The sequence below is a fragment of the Oxyura jamaicensis genome, chromosome 8, assembly GCF_011077185.1.
Source record: "Oxyura jamaicensis isolate SHBP4307 breed ruddy duck chromosome 8, BPBGC_Ojam_1.0, whole genome shotgun sequence".
NCBI lineage: Eukaryota > Metazoa > Chordata > Aves > Anseriformes > Anatidae > Oxyura > Oxyura jamaicensis.
This window is the reverse complement of record NC_048900.1, coordinates 8,898,240-8,919,777: the sequence shown is the minus strand read 5'-3', so window position 1 is coordinate 8,919,777 and position 21,538 is coordinate 8,898,240. Positions and strand designations below refer to the sequence as shown.

General features: G+C 48.2%; 1 protein-coding gene across 1 annotated transcript in view; it reads left to right on the top strand.

Annotated features, from left to right (window-relative positions):
• Nucleotides 1–4,337: 4,337 nt before the first annotated feature.
• MTA1 (metastasis associated 1) overlaps nt 4,338–21,538 on the top strand; it is a 77,360-nt gene continuing 60,159 nt past the window's right edge. The window contains exons 1-4 of the mRNA XM_035333367.1: nt 4,338–4,346; nt 7,351–7,492; nt 16,789–16,856; nt 19,266–19,359. Coding sequence (XP_035189258.1) covers nt 4,338–4,346; nt 7,351–7,492; nt 16,789–16,856; nt 19,266–19,359 — 313 coding nt within the window. The remainder of the gene's footprint in view (nt 4,347–7,350; nt 7,493–16,788; nt 16,857–19,265; nt 19,360–21,538) is intronic.

Genomic DNA, 21,538 nt, shown 5'->3' with positions numbered 1-21,538 from the left:
CCCTTCCCTTCCCTTCCCTTCCCTTCCCTTCCCTTCCCTTCCCTTCCTCCTGCTTCTCCCCCCTTCCTTCCCCTCCCCATCCCTCCCCTCCCCTCCCCGCCGTTCCCCTGCCCGCTCTCCCATTCCTCTCCCCCCCCTGCCTGATTGCCCTTTGTTTTAACTCACGGCAACAGAAAGGAGAGGCAACAGGGCCCCGGCTGGTGGATTTTATGGAAGATAAACACCCAGGGTGGTCTGGCGTGGATCTGCGCTCAGCCATTTTCCCTTCGCAGAAAGTGTGCGCTGCAACTTCTTTCTCCCCAGGACCGCAGGATGTGCAGGAGGATGCTTTAGGGGGGCTTCCTCCGTCCCCAAACACCCCGTTTCCTTCGGAGTTCTGTAAAACCAGAGTAAAGTAAACGAGGGAGAAAATACAGCCGAGGAGGCCAAGCCATCCTGCCTGGCCACTCTCCGTCGGCCGCTACTTTTCTGCTTTTTCGGCCTGCCCTTACTTTGTGCTCTGAGATCCTTGCTCCTTTTGTCCCAGCCGTACTTTTTCCTGGTGCTCGGTTTCGTGGAGGGACGAGGTGTGCCTTTGGGCTGTCCCGGCTTTGTTCCTTGGACGGTTGCGAGCTGGTGGTGTGCGCTGCGTTGTGTTGGATGGGGGATGCTCGGAGTGGAAGGATGAGGGGCGAGGAGAGTTGGGGAAATTCACAGCTGGGTTCCCGTGTGAGTGGCAAAGAGAATCGTTGGCGCTCGGCATTTAATGTCACGGGCACGAGTCTCGCGTGGAATGCCATCCCTGGCACTCTGCACCGCACGGTCTGCGCTGTGCTCCCTGCTGACCCGCCTGGGTGTGGGCAGGGATGTCTGCGGGTCCCTAGGCCACCTGCTGCTGCTGAGAGATGTCCTGTAGGATGCTCGGGGCCTGCCCTCCCCGTGGTGGCATCCCTAAGGGCGACGATGCTGGGATGGCATCCTTCATTTGGGTCCTGCCCACAGTGTTCTGCCGCGCTTAGGGCCAATAACCCCAGCCAGCCACCAGGGAAAACTTCCTCGTGTTCCAGCTGTCCCTCATCCTCCCCCTGCGCACCTCTGAGAAGAGCCCTGCCCTGCCAGCTCTGTGCCTCCCTCTCCTAGCCGTGACAGCAGTGACATCTCTGCTGAACCAACCTGCCTCTTTGCATCCAGCGCTGCCCACCTCGGTGGCTCCCGCGTGTCGCCGTCCCTGTGCAGGACCCAGCTCTCCAGGCGGCCTTTCCAGCGCTGAGCAGCAGGGCAGGACCCATCCCCTCGCCCCGTTGGTGCAGCGCAGGGGGATGTTGGCCACCTTTGCTGCCAGGGTGCGCGTTGGTTCTTGGGCATTTTGTTGTTTTTCCAGGCGTTTTTCTACAGAGACGCTCTGTAGTCAGCCTGTGGCGCTGCAGGGAGTGATCCCATCCCAGATGCAGGACTTTGCTTAGCCTGAGCTGAACTTCCTGAGGTGCTTGTCAGCCTGTTTCCTGGCTTGTCAAAGTTCCTCTGAATAGCAGCCCTGCTCTAGTATGTGGCGTGCTTTTCCCCGTTCCCCAAACTTTTGGCAAGTGCGTTCCAGTCCCAATCCATTGCAAAACGTCCATGGCTGGCCCCGTGTCGGTGCTGAGGGATGCTGTAGGCAGCTAGGTGAAGGCTGTGGATCGCAGTCCTCTGAGCCCAGCGTTCATCTGGTCTGCCTCCCACGTTGCTGTCCAGTATATATCCACCGTGCTACCCGGCCCTTATCTCGGCGGTTTGGTTCGAAGGCTCCCCGGGGGGGCTACGAGGCCTTTAACAGGAGCCACCTACAACACCCCTGCTCTCTCCTTAGCCGCAGAGCTGGTCTTGCCATCGCAGCGGTGAGTCGGATCAGCCAGGCATGATTTGCCGTTGGTGCATCCATTTGGGCTGGTCTCAGTCACCTTGGTGTGCCTGGGAGCAGCGTCCAGGATTTGCTCCGTAACCTTCCCAGGCGGAGGGCAAGGCAGCTGGCTGGTGGCCAGTTACTGTGCTCTGGTACCATACAGATGGATCAAGTCTGGGTTTGACATAGGACCAAGACCAACACAGGGGCAGATGCAGCTGTTTCTGTGTGACAGCTCTGTTCGGCGTGAGCCAGAGGAGTTTGTGTCACTGAACTGTTTCTGCCCCTGGTGCTGGTGGCTCCCCTCAATGGCTGTGCACGCCGGAGTTGTGTGCGGACTCCAGGGCAGGATTGAGTCCTGAATGGGGTTTGTGCGTCCTCGTTTCATAGACTTCCCACTGGAAGAGAAACATTCGGCAGATAATCCGCTGTTATCCTTGTGGTTACCAAACTGTGCGTGCGAACCCCGGACCTAACAGCTGCCAAAAGCAGCTCGTTTGTCGGAGATCAATAACGCTCCTGGGAGTATATGCTGAGTGCTTCTGGCCTGGTCGCGAGACGCTGTGAGTTCCTGTGTTCATGAACCAGTGGGTGGGTTGCACTTCTCTGACAGAGACTGGTTTTAAGTGCCATTTTTTAGTGGTGGTGCCCAGCGGAGCCTGGCAGCCTGCACTGGGGCACCCAGGTCTTATTCTCAGCACGGCAGAGCTGCAGGAGTCGGGGCTGCCACTCCAGCGGTTATAAGGCTGGGTAAGGTGAGTGCTGGCACCTAGAGAAAGCATCTGGTTTTCCTGGTCCTGCTGAGTTTCTTTTGGTGCACCTCTGGTCAGCGCCGACACAAACAGCAGTCCCGTAAGTTAACGCTGTTTATGGGGGGACGTAAAACTTCGATGTGTGTGAAGATGCGGGGTTGTCAACTTGCAAAATGAAGTACGGGAGCTAACTCCCCCCGAAGGAGCTCCTGGAGTTGTGTGCCTCCAGCACAGCAGAGGTGAAGACGTTCCGAATGAAGATTTTCCTTAACAGCTGCCATCCGGCCATGAAATAGATGGTAGCGTGGTGAGAGGGGGCTCTTCTTGCCTGGAAGGAGTCGTGGCGGAGGAGCCCCGTGGAGCGGACTGGCTGGCTGTCCGCTCGCAGGCCGCAGGGGAGTGCTGGATAAACACCAGGCCTAGGAAACTTGGGACCGCTGGGCTGGAATTTGGGGCCTCTGATGAAAAAATGCACGTGGGAGAGAGATGCTCATTGTTCTAGTTAGTGGCGGCCTCCCTTCAGGAGAGTGCTGTGTCAGCTGCCCGGAAGGGAGCAGGTTGTCTCGGCACCAGGAGGCTTCCCTTCCCAACGCTGTTTCGTCTGCACCTTCTCCGGGAGAGTTTAACCGCAGCACGAGCGTTTCGCTGGTGGCTGTAAGTGACGGAGCCCCGCTGCAGGCCTGTGGCGTTCCCTCGATGCGGTGGAACGACGATTTTCTGCATTTCCATCTTGCAGCGATTCAAGGAACTTGAATCCTTCCACCTTTCCTCCTCCTCGCGCTTTGTGTTTTTCCGGGATTATTTTTAATCTGTATCAGGCACCCGATCTGGCTGCCCGTGGGACTGTGCGAACAGCTGAATGGGCTCAGTGGGAGGGCTGGGAACAAGGGATGGATGGGGAAAGAAAGGAGAGGAAGGATGGAGGAAGAACTAAAGCCAGCACTTTTGCTGAGGCAAATGTCGATTTATGCTTTTAGATGAAAAGCTTTTTATGTATTCTTGGCTTAAGAGTTACCCTCTTGCTTGGGAGCGTGCGAGGCTAGAAAGCGATGGCTGTTTTGAGTTTACAGTATGTTTAAGGCCTGTTTGAGTGGCATGTTCATGATCCTAGGTCAGTCAGGCACGCTTGTGCCACCTGAATGCAACACACTGAAGGCAAGTGACGCCCTGACCCCGCGTGGGCTCTGAGGTTCCCAGCGGCTGTATTGCAGCGTGCTGGAGATGCAGCCCCACCACATCACTGGTGGTGCCCTCCGGGCTGGCTGGGTTAGACCCAACGTTGGTGTGCCTGTCCGTGCTGCGGGCATACTTGTTGTTTCAGTGGAACCATCCCCAAAATTTGTAGGAATGGCAGCGTGACATCTTCACCCTGTTACTAAGGGTGCTGGTAGTGCATCGCTGGGGACCAGGCTTGGCCTGCCCCCATCCAGTTACATCCCACGGCCTGGAATCCAAACTTCTGGCTCCTAGAATCGCCTGAGAGCTGCTAAGGATGGCTGAACTTGTCCTCTTGACATCATAGCGATGTCAGTAATACTTTTCTGTGGTTTTCGTGGTAAAAAATAACTTGGGTACAGAGCTAGTAAGACGCACGTTGTTGAGTCTAGGCCTAAAGCATGTAATCCAGATAATCTAGCTACAGGGGCACATGTAAACCCTCTCCTGTCCCCCTTCTGTATTAGCATGTGGGGTTGCGGGAGCATTAGTGGGAGCGCTGCTCCACGAGCATGGGCTCGGTGAGCTGTCTTCTCACTCTCTGATTTCTGTGTGACTAACTTTGGGCTGAAGGCGAGTGTTTGAAGGTAACTTGAGCTGAGAGTGGGCTTAGTGGAGAGGGGTATTAAGTAACTAGTAGAGGTAATAGAAATGAGTTTGTTCTCACAACTTACTAATAGGTTTCTGCAGTCCGTGGTCCTAATGGATAGAGGACAGCTTCTAACTCACCCCATTGCAGCCACTGGGTTTCTTCACCTTTTCCCTTAGCTGTTTCTAGCTACCCCAAAATTTATCTTGTGTTCTGCACTCTTCCTTTCCCGCTCCCCCAAGCGGGACTGCTTTGGTGAAAGAAAGATGTTAAGGAACGTGGCGTGACGTGGAAATGTCAGACAGCGTCAGCGTGCCCCGCTGATGTGTAAGGCTCGTGTGGACGCACTCGGTGGAGCTGTGCAGCCACGTGCCCTTGACAAGACGGAGTGCGAGCACCCGGTCAGCTTCTGCCCCGCGGGGGAATGTGGCTTCTCCCCTCCCTGTCCCAGGAGGACGGCGCCTGCCGGGTGCCTGCTGTACTTCCCGGCCGCCCCTCTGGGCAGACGGGGCCTGGTGGAGATCCAGCACCGTGGTGCAGGGGGCTTGTGCTGGGTGCTTTTTGGCAGCTCGGGGCAGGCTGGGGACACCCCCGGCTGGCTGGGGGCTGGCAGCTCCCCTGGGCTTTTGTGGGCAGCCGAGCTGAGCTGCAGCGCTCCTCCCCTGCTGCTTCCTCTGTCCCGTTGTGTCTGCCTGTTTTGCCTTCCAGCGATGGTGGATGACAGACACCTGATAAGCGAAGGCACTTGATAAGTCCCTTTTCTATAATTCCTTGGGAAAATGTCTCTCCTAGTGAGATTTGTGTGTGAATGGAAGGAACCTGCATCTAGCTGCTGCTTTTCTAGCAGCAACTTTATTTAAGCATCCTAACTTTAAACAAATAAAACCACCTCATCTCTTCTGAGAAGGACAAGGAGGGAATAAGGCACTTGTTACTGTTTTTAATTCAGCTTCTAAACTACTCCCGAGTAGTTTGGGGTTGCTTGAAAGTGGATATAAGCTGTTGGAGTCTCCTCCACCTAGTTCTGCGTGCCCTCTGACAACAAGTGATCTGTTCAGTCAGCATCCCTTCTGCGCCAGGATCTTGCACTGCATCTTCTTTCAAAAAACGTTATTTTTTCACGTTCCCAAGGAGGCAGCTGGCTGAGGCTTTTACCAGTCTTGCCTGAGTTTCTGGTGGAGTTCAGGTAACCGGAGCAGTTGGGAAAGGTGCTTTTGTAGGGCTCTGCAGTTCCAGGTCTTCCGTATGTCAGAGCTTGCTGCTGTAGCTCTAACATACAAAGAAGCCCCGCTTCAAAGCATGTTTTAAAGTCCCATTTGGTTCCTCCTCTCCTCTTCAACTTGTAAAACCAAATTTGGGTTCTTAGGCTCTCTGTTGCTAACAAGAACTAATGAGTTCCCACTGTAATTGTTTAATGTGTAAGAAAGCATTTCAGTAGGGAAAGGCATTGAGGATTTTTTCACATTAAAAAAAAAACACAACAAACTTATTTTGAAGAGAACTTTGTTATGCCGTGGTTCAAAGGGGGTCGAACTCTCGTGCGTAGATGAATAATTTAATTTATTCCCAGCTGCAGACAGGGAAGTTCCTCGTGTTGTCCTGTAGGATATGCAGCGTGGCAGTTTCAGGAGTTGAATGCATTGCAAGATCCTCAAAATTGGTGTCGGATACTCACGCATGGCAAAATTTACTCTGGGAATATTTGTGGCAACCTTTTTCTTTCTGTCTTTCACCAAGTTTGTTTAAATAGACTGTAAAGCCTAAGATGAACTTAAGGAAAAAAGTGCCCTTTTTGGAAGCTTCGGGAAATGCCACGTCTTCTTTGTGCTGCTCCTGCGCCTCTTACACGCTGCTCTTTTGGGGAGGATACCTAATAGATCGAACCCGATTTGGTGCCTCAAGATATGCTGAAACCACTGGAATCTCTGAAGAATTCATCCTGGAAAGAGAATAGTCTACTCGTTCTGATTTACTTAGTTTGCTTCCCAAAAGACTTGAAATTTCAGCTCGACCTCCCCAAAAAATGTTGTTACTGACCTATAAACTGGGGGTGAGACCTGGGCCTGGCTGAGCAGAGGAGGCCCCTCGAGCAACGCTGCTGATCCGTGCCTGGCTTGCAGCCGGCGTGGGGAATGGTCCTTTTTCACAGAGCTCCCGTGCCTGTGGGATGTCGGGGCGAGCAGGGCCTCGTGGCAAACCTGAAGGCTTCCTCAATTTGTTACCCGTTTGTTATCCCCACGCTACCGTAAGGGGAAGCTCCAGTCTCGAAGAATGAGGTTTTCCTCGTGGTCTCGTGCAGGCTTCACACGGTCCTTTTTGGTGCTCCTAACTAACCCCAAGTCTCTGCTCGCTGGCATGAGGGAGGCAGCAGGAGGCACCTCCAGAAGGACCCGTGCAGGACCCGCGAAGATTCAGGGCTGCGTAGCAAGCAGACTGATTTTCTGGCTCTTTGGCTGGATCATCTTTAAGCAGGAGGAGTGTTCTTGAGATAATTTCTCTTGTCATTGATGTACGAGGTTAACTGCGATAAGGAGAAGCTGGTTGGCGGCTTTGAAGCAAGTTTGCAAGCAAAAAAGGAAAATTCCGGCTTCTCCTGTCTCTTCCACGTGTTACTTGCAAGCTGCTTGGTCCTGATGGTGCCTGTGCTCTCACGGTCCTGCTCCTGCGCTGCCAGACTGCCAGATGTGATCTGCATCGGCCGCGGCCCACGGTAATGGCTCTGATAAAACCGGCTGCCCCGGCTAACGTGGGGATGTCGTGCTGCTACGCGAGAGGAAGAGGACGGCCGACACTCGACCAAGCATGAAGCCGGCGCGCTGTGAGCGGGCGATTCCCCGTTTAGCACAGAGCGTGTCGTTACAGAGCGAAGCTGTCAACATCTGAGCAAATTCGAGGCAGCCGAGCGGGACGGCTCCTGTGGCCGCTGCTGCGGGTAGCGGCGTCGATTCGAGCAGCGCCTGCTGGTGGGTGCTCGGCGCTGTCCTCGTGGCGCTTCCTCGGCTGGGCTCACGCAGCTCAGCACGGTGTGGCAAAGCACATCGGGGCACTGCTTTGGTTCAGACACGCTTTTTCGACCGGGTGAGTTCCTGGCCGGGTTTCCCACGTGCGTGCCTCGCTCCTTCCATCCAAGGCGAAGCTGTCACAACTCGAGGGGGTGGTACGGGAGGGCGGGGGATGAATCAGCTGCACTGGCACTCTTGTTTAAATGAAGAAACGTCTGCAAAGCTATGGCAGCAGTTTATCCTGGGTCCGTGTCTTACATTGTGGAGCCATGATGTTTCTGCCCTGGCACCGATACCCTGCTCCTGCACTTAATACGCTGTCATGCTGTGACCCAAGCAGTTAATTCATGGTGGCTAACCGAAGTCAAGCATTGCTCTTTAAAAAAAAGAAAGAAAAACAGCCCACCCCATTAAACCTTTTTTTGTTTAATGGGGGTAATATCAAACTCCATCTCCAAGTACTTCAGAGGTTCTTGTTTTGCAGCTCTTGGGATACTTGAAGGGAACGTGAAGCTGTTTTCTTCTGATTATCTGCACTGCCGGAGTATCTATCTCTTGGAAAAGAGTGTTTTTCTTCCCTGCCCTTAGCAAGGAGAGGTGCAGTGGGACAGGCTGTTCTCTTGGCTGCAAGAGCAGCCCAATGTTAGGGTGTGGTTTGAGGACACTTGTCTCCCCTGCCTGCCCTCCAAAAGAACCCCCAAGGAGTTCTCTTCCACCTGGTTTCTCCATCTATTAAGTGTTTCTGTGACTGGGCTGTAAATTAAACCATCCTGGTCATCCCTTACAATCCAGCTTTTGGGAAGGATTTTTGGTTTTAAGCCTGGGCTCATTCCATGTCCAGGTCTGTGGCGTTGCCCCCCAAAGAGCTGTACTGGCCCAGCTGAAATGAGAGGCTCACAACTGCACCTGGAGAAAGCAGTCGTATAGCCGCATCCTCGGGAACTGCAGCGGCAGAAGAGGTAATACAGACCAGAGGATTGAAATTGTGTCCGGGGGACTTCAAGTCATGCTGAAGTATCTGCTGTAAAGCAGGAAAGCAGCGGTGTTTTTCCAGGAATACGTAGTGTGCTGTCGTCCTGCAGGGACCTGCAGGGAGTTGACTCGGTGAGCCCGAAGGTCGGTGCTGCATGCAGACGTGCCTCGGTTACAGCTGGGGCATGGGGGGGACTGGTTGGGATGGGTTTCCTTGGGCTGCTCTACAGCTGGTTTCTAGGAGCAGAATTGTTCCCTTATCCTCAGGGAAGTACTCTGGAAACTTGATCTTATTTCCAGGTTTCTCACATAGTCACTTTTCGAGTCTTGTTTGTACACAGTCTCCCTACCGTACCTTTCAGCTGGCGTCTCCCGTAGCGGTTATGTCGGCATGGCGTAGTTCTTATCTCAGGGCCGGGTCCCGTGATGTACCACCGGCATCCACCACCTCTTCCTCACGGTACGAGCTCTGTGCCTTGTCCAGAGCCGTGATCTCAAGTCTCTAGATCGCTGCTGCTAGCAGAATGCCTGCCTCCTTCCTTGGCGGAGACGGTGAACTTTTGGGAATGCACTTGGTCGTAATGAATCAAATCAGAAGTTAATCGAGCCCGGGACCTGCCCTGAACAGCCCTGGCAGCAGTGGTGTTGGGAGGTGCCTAAGAAAGCAAGCACTTCTGGTAATTCCCCCAAATGCTGGGGAGCCTCCAGGGATTTGCTTTAAAATGTAGTGTATTAATTGTTTCTGAAACGGGAACCATTTCGTATCTTTGTCTGTCTTACCTTCCTCTCTTGTAGTTTTTAGTGTCTCTGTTTTTCAGATAGGGACCAGTGATCAGAACTTAATTATCTTTGAGACTTCTGCTCCTCTGCGAAATGTTTGAAAGCGAACAAAGGGTTCGGGAGTTAATAGAGAAGAACTAATGCATGGATAATGGAGTTGCATAAACCTTGTTTCACTAAGAATCATACAAAAAAAAAAAAGGATGAGGTAGCTGGACAGGAATTTTTTCTTCCCCCTCTCCTTTGACATGACAGAAAACAAAGAACAGAAAACCTTTGGGAAGTTCCAAATCCCTTCATGTTTCAATGTTTCATAGTCAAAACTGGATCAAGCAGCTGTCAGTTTGTCCAAGCAAGTTGCATGGCGTGAACTTGGATATTTTTTGCTCCAAAAAAGGTAGAGAGTTATTTCTTACCTTGAGGAAGGAGCTCCGTGGTGGATATTTGTTTTTGTTGGTAACCATTGCAGGTCCTTCAGAGTGGATTTTGGTTTTTGTTTTCAGTGCCTTTTATCAATTCAGAAGAGCTTTCATCGAGAAGAGTTTGTACCAGCTGTTTTGTAGGTCTCTGCGTAATCCATAGTCCCGTTACACGGACCTTGCAAGGGGTTGCTCCCACCGTAATGTTGCAGTTTGGGGAGTTTCGAACTCGGGTTTTCGGTGGCAAGTAAGGAGGGCTGATGTGTGTACATAATCCTTGCTTCCTGAACAATTTACAGCTTGGGAATTCTCAAGAGGAGGAGATAAAAACCTGTTCCTGCTTCTCAATACTCAGGTTTTTAATCACCTTCGTCAAGGCAACTCACCCTTAGAGATAAGAGTTTGAGCACGTGGAAAAGAGATGGGTTAACCAACTCAGGGAAAATCAACCACCTGTTCCTCGCAAGCTGACTCGGTGTTAAGTATGGAGCAAGTGCTGATATTTACACAGCTTATTAGCTTCTGCCCACCTTTGTACAGGTGCGTGGTTCGTGAGGGCTTGGCAACAAGTACTTTGGTATTTATGAATTAACCAATTTCTTCTTTATTCTCACCGTGGGGGGCTGGAACGGCAGCTTGTGCTCTGTTTTATTATTGAAAATAGAGCAGAAGTTAGCGTGAAAGTGAGAACATGGACTTCTGCCATGTGTTGTGAATACGTGAGGCTCAACTTCCTTTAGTACAAAGCAGTCCTGAGCTGCTCCTGCATGTATATGGATGTAGCTGCGTGCTTGGGATTTGATAGGCAGTAGTACAGGCTTTAGTTTATTAAATGAAACTGAGCTGTCTTTTCCTTGCACGTATCCTGACTCATCGTACAGCCCCAGCATTCTTTTAAGTCATGTTTTTCTTGGAAAATGGTTGAAAAGGGGAAGTCGAGTTGAGCACACTGTATATCCTTGTATACATAACATACATCTTCAAAGCCAAATTTGGATGTTTTACAGCATATTATCAGAGCAGATAGAATCTGGAGAGGCTGTGTGCTTGCTCACCACCAAAGTGCTTGGCGTACGGGCGATATGCTGATGTATTTAATACTGAGGACGTTGTCTTCCTAATGTGTCCCTGTAGGCTCGGGGCCGTACCACACCGCCTGCATGCCCTCCGGGAGGGTAAAAGCAGAAACAAATTTAACATCATGACAAAACAGCGTTGTAAAAGAAGATTTTCTCTGTGTGTAACTTCAGCGTGTAATTAACTAGACGTAACTGCTGCTTTGGAGGGAGCGTGCTCGCCTAACGCCCTGCGTAGGTCAGCCCTTGACGTCCACCAGACCTGGGAAGCTGTGGGAGCTAACCGAGGGGTCCTGCTCCGGGAAAGCCAAGCAGCCTGCTGGCTGCCCAGCTGAAGTAGGAAAGCAGTAAGTGAGGGGAAGGGCAGGGCTGCAGCAGTTCCTTTGGAAGGCTTCGGTCTGAGAAGCCGCGAGCCCGTGAGGATAACTTGGCCACGCGTCGCCTTGCCGGTGCGCGGAGCCACCCCAGCCTTGTCGAGCAGAGTCTGCGACGTCTCTAGACCTGGCGGTGACCTAAAAGGTTTGACTGCCTGCCAGAGGCTGCTGCTCTTTAGGACGGCGGCCTTCCTGGCCGAGGGAGGCCCTGTCTGCTTCCACGTGGCCTGGGACCGTGCCCGCTGCCTGCTCGGAGGCAGGGTCGTGGCTGTTGGGGATGGGCGCGCACTCCCCGAGCCAGGCCGTCGCTGCTCGGTTATATCTAGGAAGTTTACTGCAGGCTCGAGGAAGTGGTGCAGTGGTTTGTTAATCTTGATCCGTTGCTGAAAACCAGGCTTTCTTCCTCAGCAGTGAGAGAGGCTTGTCGCTCCGGTAATTTTTCCTGGTTTTGTTCTGCCTGAGCCTTTTTGTCGAGACCGGGCAGCTAATCTCAGGAGCATGCCGCGTGAGCGCTCGGCTCTTCCAGCGAGCACAGCGCCTTGTGAGACAAGTGTCTCCATCAAAGATTTCACACAAGGATGATTTATTTTGATCCCTGTCCTCGTAAGCCTTTTGACTTGGTCACTTTGGTCAGAAGAGCAAAGCTAGCTTGATTTAACCGGGGTGCCTCTCCCGGCTACACTCGGTGAGGGTTTGTGGTCTGGCTGCGGGGATTTCTGCAGGAGGTGGTGCTTGCTTCTGCCAAGTCCCTCACTAAATGGCAGCAGGTACTGCCGAGGTTGTGTGCTCTTCTGCTCTGCTTCCAGCCCATCTGTCTGGAGCAGGGCTGTGGTGGTGGCAGTGCCCGGGGCTCAAGGAGCTTTTTGGGGCAGCATGCATCCCGTGCCTGCGGTACTGCCGTCTGGAAAGCGTGCTTGGACTTGTGCTGACAGTGTCCGTGATACCTTTTGTTGAGCTGTGAGAGAAATTAATTGTAAATATCTGCTTGCTCTGTACTGCTAGGTGTATTGGCTCGCCTAATCCTTTTAGCAACAGAAACAGCTGTTGCAGTTTTGCATCTCCTGTAATGAAAATACTGCGGGTAAGGCTTTCTGTTTTGAAACTATCTCTTGAAACCAGACATCTCGTGGGGTGATACCTTCTGAGTGGTGCTGGTTCTGAGCAGCCAGAAGGCAGTGGGACCTGGGCTCTCCAGAGTGAGATTGCTGGGCTCGTAGGCTGCGAGCAGCTTGGCCTCTCTAGCTTGCCTCCTCTTCCACAGAAGCATAGACCATGATGGACTGTATTACCCAAAATGTAAAGTGATTGACAGCTTCAGGAGTGAGCTGCTGAATAATTTGAAAACTGGAGTGTACCTAAAGAAACAAACCCCAAACTGATGCGGAAATCCAGACTGAGGAGGCATGCGTTTCCCGTAAGTTAGGTCGTGAAGTAACCAGGTCGTCATAACTTCATCCACTCTCTTGATGCTCATCTTGAATTCAGGGCAGCAGCTTTGTGCATTGGGCAGGGGAGATATTTGCAACCCTGGAGTAACTAATTTATAACACGCCTAGAAATTCGCATCGTACCGAGGAGCACTAGTGAGTGTGGGAAGAGGAAGGCTTCAGCCTCCCTTGTTTCCCGAGGATGTCTGCAGGATAATGCAGGGCACACAGCGAGGGGAATTTCGGGAGGCAAGGTGAGGAATGTTCAGCCAGGTCCTCAAAGCACACGTAGCCTCAAAGGCAAATGCATGTTGGGAAGGATAAAAATACTTTTGGGCATTTTTGCAACTTGATCACCTAAAAGCCCGTAAGGTTATTAAGTAGCTCAGACATAGCTTAATCTTATAAATATATGACCTCTAGACAGTGTGTGTTCTTTTCTTTTGCAGTACCCCCTTCTGTTTTTCTTTTCTGCCAACCAACGCAGACTTAATCAACAGCTGACATGAAGAGGGCAGAGGGGGAAGCAATTTTGCAGTGATGTCTTAAAAGCATGTGCGAGCAAAAAGAAAGTGTTGTATTTATTGCTAATTGAAAACAATTATTTTACTGCCTTCGTGAAATATTTCCATCTTCTGTGGTCTGTAGGTCATCAAGCTAGTTCAGCAGTTCAGTATCTGTATAATAACATTGCTTTTTAGTAAGCTGTGTATATTCTCATCTTCAGGAAAAAATGGGGAAAAGGAAAGGCTTTTGGAGTCATTTAAGGGACACGGGTGCTTCTGTTCTGTAACAGTGTAAGCAAAAGGAAGAAATAAGTCTGGAGTTGGTGGCAGGAGTGTGATGGTCCTTACTGTCTCGTGATATTGCCACGCTCCTCAGTCATTGCTTTAGCCTGGTCGTAGAGTTGCATGATACGCAAGAGTGATGCTGTTAATTGTGGTTGTGCTGTGGATGCATGGCTGATTAATTCGGGGATTATGAGTTTAAACTGCGAGCTGCTGTGCAGGTGTGGGATTGAGCCTCCAGCCTTTGTTCGGGCAGTTGGCTGGTGAGGGGTGGGTTTCGTATGAAGTGCTTGTGGCAGTTGCTGCTTCCAAGGAAGCATGCTGTGCTTGTGGGATGTGGAGCAGATAAGCTCGTCTTTTCTTCGATCTTGTAGGTAGGAAAGCCAATAAATTGGCAAGGATAGCCAGTCTGTTGTGTTTGAAAGGCATGACTTGTTGTTTTGCTCTTTTTCAGGCTCCACTCTTCTGTCCCTAGACATTTTTTTTTTTTTAAGTGTACTCTTTCCTTCCTGTTCTGTGGTAGGACTTGAGATGCACGCATCTTCCTGTTATTTAGAGGTCTGTTAATTTGGTCTCTTTCCCCATCCTCTCTTTCAGCCCACGGCACAGACTGGCAGTTGTGCACGTACAGGATGCCTCCCATCAACAACCGCTTTGCTGGGAGCCTGCGGAGGGTTTCTGTTTGCCACTGTGCCTCTGTGCACATGCAGATGTAGCTTGGAAGCAAACGGGGAATAACAATAGTATTGGTTGGGCAGTATGAGAAGGATGCACTTCCGTGGGTTGGGAAGAGGCTGGAGAGGAAAGGGAAATGCTGCTCAGGGGACAAGGAGGTGTTCTGGAGAGTAGGGGCTGATGGAGCGTGGTGCTGTGCCTCCTTTAAATCCCAGTGTGTAGGAAGCCAGCCTTGGCTGGGTTTTGCTGCTTGTGGAACAGGGTAAGAGGAGTGCTCTCACCTAAAGCACCATCGTTTTGGAGAGTGGTTTGCTGAACTCACAATTTCCTTGTTGTATGTGTGGCACACGGAGCAACTGGAGCATTTCTCTGCGCAAGATAGCGTTTTAATTTTAGATGAAAGTATTTAAAGTCTGTATAAAAAATGCAAATCGCTCCTCTCTGTTCTGCTCACATATTCTGTTTTATGTGACTTGCAGTGGGGCTCTGTGTTACACGCAGAGAGGCAGAGACCCTTCTCCAGGTGACTCGAGCAGTGGGAAGCAGGTCTCCATGAGGTGCTGGTGAGATGCTTAACATAGCTGTGCAGTTAGTCTCAAACAGGGCTGGGAAGTACTGGGCTGAGCATTCCTGATGAAGTCATCAAGCACTGGCCTAAGCACACCCCTTTACACTCTGTCATGTGTCTGCTCTTGAAGAATGCCTGTGGGACATCTTCATTGCTGTCCTGCTGCCAGCAGCTTGTGTAAGGCTGTTTGCACTTACTGATGGGGTACAGGTCTGGGGACACTCCTAGTGCTTGGCAAAACAACAGATTTTTTGGATTTTACTATTCAGAGCTGTTGGACATCAACCTGAAATAGCCTTTTATAAGGCATTGATCTGTGATAAACTTTCTTTTAAAATCCACACCAGGTTTTAACAGTCAATAAACTGTAGTTAACTGAAAAATTGTATTAATGTTCACCTGAGGTAGAAAGCATGCTAGTGCGGACATGCACACATTGCACACTCAGAAGAGCTGTTAGAAAAGTGATAGGAACTACAAGGGTTTGTGATGTTCACTATAAACCCATGGAAGGAAAGGCAAGGTTGTGTTTCCAGGGAGGAGGCTGCCATTGCCATTCCTTCAGGTTCCATTTGTTCAGTCAGGGAGTTAACAAATGCTACGAGTTTGTGTTTGGTCTCAGCTGAAGTTCCTGAAGTGAGGTTTTGGGGGTGGCTGGGGGCAGTATGAGGGAACTTGGCGTTCTTCAGGAGGTGGGCAGGGGGTCCTCAAGCAGCCCTCGAGCTAGGAGGCACCTCAGGGCAGACGAAGGCTCTGTGTTCTCCACCGCCGTGCCCTTCTAGAGGAGGTCGTCTGCTTGGGAGAAAACATTTCTTTTCCCTCTGATCGCTAACCTGTAAACTGCGTACTGCCTGTCACTTACTTCAGTCAGCAGTTATTGCTGAAGCTGCCACATACCCATCTGGTTGTGTGGCTTCTGGCGGCGTCGAGCCCCCTGGCTGGCGGTGGGCAGCAGACCCCAGCTCCTGGCTGCTGCGAGGCGCTGAGAGCGATGTTCTTCCACACACCATGGCCTACCTGGACTCCTTAGGCTGCTCTCCGGTGCGAAGCCTGAAGGGAAGCTGCCTCTGAGAGGAACCAGCTCTGTGGCGGAGCTGGGGAGGAGGTTTTGGAGGCTGACTCTTCCCCAGCCCAGAGGAAGAGTTAACAGCATCCATCACTGCCCTTTTAGGAGGCATTTTAGGAAGATTGAAGCTAACAGCTTAAGTAGTTGTCTGTATTTAGGCAGGGCTAGCACCACTAAACACCCATTTAGCAGCGGAGGGTCATGCTAATGTACTCATTTCAGAGGATTACCTGAGTGGAGCCCCGAAGGCTATGGATGTTTTGCTCCAAATACAAATAAACTGGGACATCTGAAGGGAAATCGTCTTAAATCGGCTGGAATATCTTTGGAGGGATCATTCTCAGATCTGAGTGCATGAGAAAACAGGTCAAAACTGCCCCCAAGGTCAGCACCCAAGGGTGGTCGGCTGCTGGGGGGGCTGAATTCAGCCCTCTGCTCGCCTCTGTGAAGGCTGAAAGTTTGCTTCTGGAGTCCTGGCTGACAAAGGCCAGGTCTGCTCAAGACTGGAGTTTCTGTTTTTTGTGAGAGGAAGTGTTAAAGCTTGGAGCTTAGCAATGCTGAGCTATTCACATGGCATTCCTTGGTGCCTCTCTGAGGGTTTTGTGGCAGCACCACCTTAGCAAAGAGCTGCCTTTTTGCCCTCTGGTTGAAGATGTTTATCCTGCTTGAATATGAGCGTTTCTGACCTATTTGGCTTACAATATAGAGTTCTGTCGAGGTTGTTCTGGGATAATGTGGGTGTAAAAGAGCAGGAAGTAGAAGAAAAGATAAGAGAGAAAGAATGGAGCAAGTAGTAGTGTAAGTAACTGGGCTGACGCTGAGCTGGATGAAGCTGAGCTGGGGGGAAGAGGAAGGATAGCGTGTTGTGGCTAGATTTTTGTATGAAAGAAAAGGAAGCAAGTGAAGAAAACATTGTGATCAAAATGAAATAACCTGATCAGGGGAGACAGACCGTCATATGCTTTGCTTTCCCACTGTACAGGCAGATAATAGAGCTGTTTTTTGGAAAGTGAGTTATTGGTCTTCAGATTGCACCCATGTTTGTTTCTTATACTGGTATGGATTTTGTGTTTCCTAGCCTAAAATCCGGGACTGAGTGGGAACATTTTGAAGTGCTGCTTGTGCCAAGAAATTAATTTGGTATGGTGTCTTTAGCAGGTATACATGTGGGCTTTTTATTTGATTTTTAGCAGCTCGTATTTTAAAGAATCTTTTTTCTTTTGTCAGATTACGTCTACTTTGAAAATTCTTCAAGTAACCCATATTTGATACGAAGAATAGAAGAACTCAATAAGGTAAACAATTTTTGCCATCAAGTCTTTGAAGCTGATTTAATTTATGATCTGTTTGATTTGATTAAAATCAAAACAAATCTTTAGCAGTTCTCTGGTAATTAGTAGCTTAAAATACTTCTGTTGTGATAATTTTCTGAAACACTCTGAGACCTGCTGGATTGTTCTCCTTTGACATGAAAGGGCAGAGCATCAACGAGAGGTCATTCTCGAGGTGATTATGCCCACCTATAGGGCAGGAGGTTTTTGCTGGTCGTTCTGTGCCCTGATCAGGTGATAGGAAGACAAAATAACAGCTTCCCAGGAGGATGGAGAGCTTTGTAATTTGTTTTTTCTTGGGGGAGTGTCACTCAACAGGAAGAGTTGGAGCTATTGTGTGCTTCCTCAGACTTTGTCTTCTTTAATTGTCCTTTGGGTCAGTGTATTATTTCATTTGCCAGATTTCCCCTTCTTTAGATTTAAAAAGCAGGCATGATGGGTTGCACGTGGCAAGCCAGCTGAAGTCTTCAATACTGAAATTATACCTGGTTGAGGAGGGAAGACTGATCTGAAGCCTTTAGCTGTGTCCTAAACACACTGTTTTGAGGTTTAATACCAGTGTGTACTTTACAGCCTATACAGAAGGAGTGTAATGTTGCTGTTTTGGTGTTGAATTTAAATTAACGGCCTAAAAATAGGGCGTTTTCTTCAGCCAACAGGGATGGAAAAACATGTCTTTCTGAAACAGTTATTTGGAGGAGAAAATGTATCAACGTGACAAAGAACCTGAAGTTTAGGGTGTCCTTGTAACCCCTTCTTTTTAGTGTAGATCTTTTACAGAATACTTTGTGTCTATTCCATTAAGGAAATAATAGGAACTTCCTTAACATGTTCCTACTGGATCCATTGGGATTGTTACGTTAGAGGCTGTATTCCATCAGTTACAGGGTGCAGAAGTGTGTGGGGTTTTCTTGTGGGGTCAGTCCTGTCCCCACCTTTCTTCCATTTCCCCTCTTTAAAAATAACGGTACTTTCAGCCTGGATCTCTCATTTAGAGCAACTCTTGCTTAAATTGTAATTTCTTTGCCTGTTCTTTGAAATGGGTCTTTCAGGTTGAAATGAATCATATCTCAAGTTGCATTTGTTTTCACTGACTGTAAATGAAGGCCAGACAATTAACCAAAGTGCATAATTGGACATTGTTAAAACACAGACAGCTGCAAGATGACTCCTGCTTTTGTGTTGTGTTTCCTCAAAATTTAAAAGTTCTTGATTACTTAACAGAAAAGGACAGAAATTCCACAGGTTCTGTACAAAAACTGGTAGACTGCAAGTGAAGATATTTGTGCATGTATGTATTCTCTGATTTTTTTGTGTGTGTGTGTTAGGAAAGCTGTTGTTGTCAGAGATGAAACTTTTTGTCCCTTTACATCTTAGCAACAGGCGTGTATATCAGTGTTGTTTTGTTTGTTTGTTTCCTTGTGGACAGATTGCTGGTCCACTACCTTTTTTGGAGACTTCCTGGAGGGGAATTTGTATCTCAATCTTCTAGTTTCTTAAACTGTGCGCCATCATTCTGGTTTTCAAGGACTCTTCAATAGTAGGAGACAACTCTTTTAAGTTACATTTTCATTATTTATTGACTTATTTTGGAAACAATAGGTTGGCTGGGTCTGTTTCAAACCAGTAGGTGTACTTCCTTTAGAGTCTGTATAAAGCCAGCTTCATAATTCAGCAGCTATCTTCTTACAAGAAATTCATCACCGATCTCATTTTAAGAGTTTTAAGAAAAAAAAATCCCAAACCATTCAAAAAATCCGACCTCTTTGTATGTTGCCACTGGTGTAGAGTTTATTGCCTGGTGCAGCTTCCTTTGTTCTCCTTTTAGAATGATTCTTGTGTTGGTCACTGTTTACCTGCCAGTGCTGTCAGAGAAAGGAAGCATTATGGAACTTCTTTTGTGAGAGCAATAATGACTGTGTTCTTTCTTGCTTTTCTGCTGTCCTACTGAGTTTGGAGAACAGCCTAAACCTGAATTCTGTTATATTTCACAGTTACTTTTATTAGGATTGTAAAGATGCTTTTGCATTCTGCTAAATGCAGGCATCACGTGGAAAGTAGCAAAGTGGCTTGTTGGTAAGCTCTACCTGCAGGTAAGTGATTTTTCTCACCCCTTGAAAAATCTGTAACTGCTTAAAATGGTGATCCTGCAGAAACATTTGGGAATGAAGGGCCAAACCTATTCCTGTTCTCTAGAATGGATCCCACTAGAGGTAGTGTTATACATAAAGTCTGGGCAGCTGGAGGATGATAGAAGATGATGTTAGGTAGCCTGTGTGGCAAAATTCCTGATTATTTGTGAAGATCTCTAATTCAGTGTGTACAGTTCAAGTTTTGGTTTCCAATTGGTTATTATGTTTTTTCCTTTTTCAGACTGCCAATGGAAATGTGGAAGCAAAGGTGGTGTGTTTCTACAGAAGAAGAGACATATCAAGTACACTTATTGTATTGGCAGATAAACATGCAAGTAAGCTTCTTTGTGTTCATATAATTTCTATGCAAAATTTCCAGACTAGGGTAGAACTTTGTTGCACTTCTAAGTGTCGGTGGTGTTATTTTAAAACATCCTTTCCCTGTATTCATCCTCAGCAAACTGCATTACCAGTTTGGCTGACTTCTCTTTCCCTACCCCACTTCCTTAAAATCTCAATTAGTTACGGTTTGGTTATCATGGTGAGGGGAACAGAAGTTTGAGGGTGGATAGAGCCTGTTGGGGCATAATAAAGGCATCTTACTTGCTTCCTGAAAGTGAATTTTCAACTGGACGGGGTGAGGGAAAATACTCTCTTTCTTGTATTACTTGCTGATGAATTGTTTGGTTAGTAGAACAAAAAAATGTAAACTTTGCTTAAGAGTAAGTCAAATAGTCTGATCGTAGGAAATCAACTTGAAACTTGGCCAACTTGAAACTTGGCTAACAGGAATTGTCTTTACATTTCAATATTAGTAATATTTTTCGAAGTGACAGGCTGAGTAAATGCATTTTAAAGCACTGAATCTTAGGACGGTCTATTTCTTTTTTGAGTAGCTCAGCTTCTTTTGTTAGGAAATGAATAATGTCTGGGCTTGAGACCTGAAAACTATTTTTTTAAATACTCAAATTATGATTTAAAAAATAAAGAAACAAAGCAACAAAAGAAATCTGAAGTCTTACACAATTTGCAGGGTTGTTCATGCTGTCTTAGTTTGGCCTCCTTTGCATGTATGCCTTGATTTTATTATTTTGCAGAATATTGTGTTGGCTTATGTTGGCAAGTACTCTGTCAAGGAAGTGAGACAGTTGAGCAGAGATGGAAGCTTTTTTCTAAACAAAAACTTAGTGACACAACTCTTCAATTATAAAAGCAGTTTAAAAATACTAAAAAATGCACACATAAACAATAGTTGTTTGCCTCTATAAATCAAAAACATTCAGATACTTTAAGAAAACAACAACAACATAGACAAAATAACTGAGAAGCTGCCGTAAATCTGTGCATCCTGAACTTAGGAAGGGGTGAGCATGGTGCACTAACCAGCTCTCAAAAGGAGTGTCCATCTCTGGGGGAGAAATGGTGTGATATACCCATGCCCACAGTGATGTTTGGCAGTTTATCTGGGGTCCTTCCAGCATGTTTGACTTTGTTCTAGTTGTCAGTGAGGGTTAGATATATATTTGTTCTAATTTCTCCTGCCAGTTCAGCATTCCTCTCATCCCATCCTTGCGAGGTGATAGATGCAGTTACTGAAATGGGCATGTTAAAAGTGGGGGGAAGTAAGCGGGTGGAATTACTAAACTCATTTTAATTGTAAATAATCAAGTATGTGAGATGTAACTGTTCAGATTGCTAAATTTTAGCAGCCTAAAAACAAATATGGACACCCATTTCAATCCTTATAATTCAAGGATGTCCTGCATGCACACAGATAAGTGAAAAAGAAACAATCAGATCTGGGCATGTCAAAGTTCGGATTTGGCTGCCAAGTGCTATTGTCTTTTAATGTGCTTTGTAGTCTACGTACAAATAGACTGATGTGTGTGTAGCACAGATCTCCAGGGTTGTGTGGCATGGGGACTGATGAAATCAGGTTTTGGTTTTAACACTTAATACAGTATTTTGAGGTGTTCTTGCCACTGTAGTACTATCGGGGAAAAATGCAGCAAAACTAGCCCCCTAAATTTAAATACTTTCTGTTGTGTATCGAGTGCCAAATAAATGCGTTAGTATGACTGTGCGTTGGAAGAAGTCATGTGGCATCGAGATGAGATTTGGCTGTGTTGCAGAGCTGTGGTAGCAGGCAAAGCTTTTTTGATCTCTTCAGTGCAGCAGCGCTCATTTTATCCAAGAATACTGAGGCTTAATAGGAGCTTTGCCATAAACAACATGACTATTGATTCCTTCATCTGGGTCTCACTTCACTAGATTTAGTAAAGCAAGCAGGTAGGAATGATTCAAAGAAAGGCACGTCTGAGGTGGAAAATGAAAAGCCTTCCTTGCAACTCATGTAAATGTTCTTTCAGCCTGCAAAGGCTGTTTTTTTTTTTTTCCTTTTTTTTTGTGGTAGGAAATGAAGATCTTTTTAATGCAAACAAATATTTCATTGTTCATTTTCATATCTGTTGGAAAGACAGAAAATTTCTTCTGTGGAACAGTCCTAGTAATAGA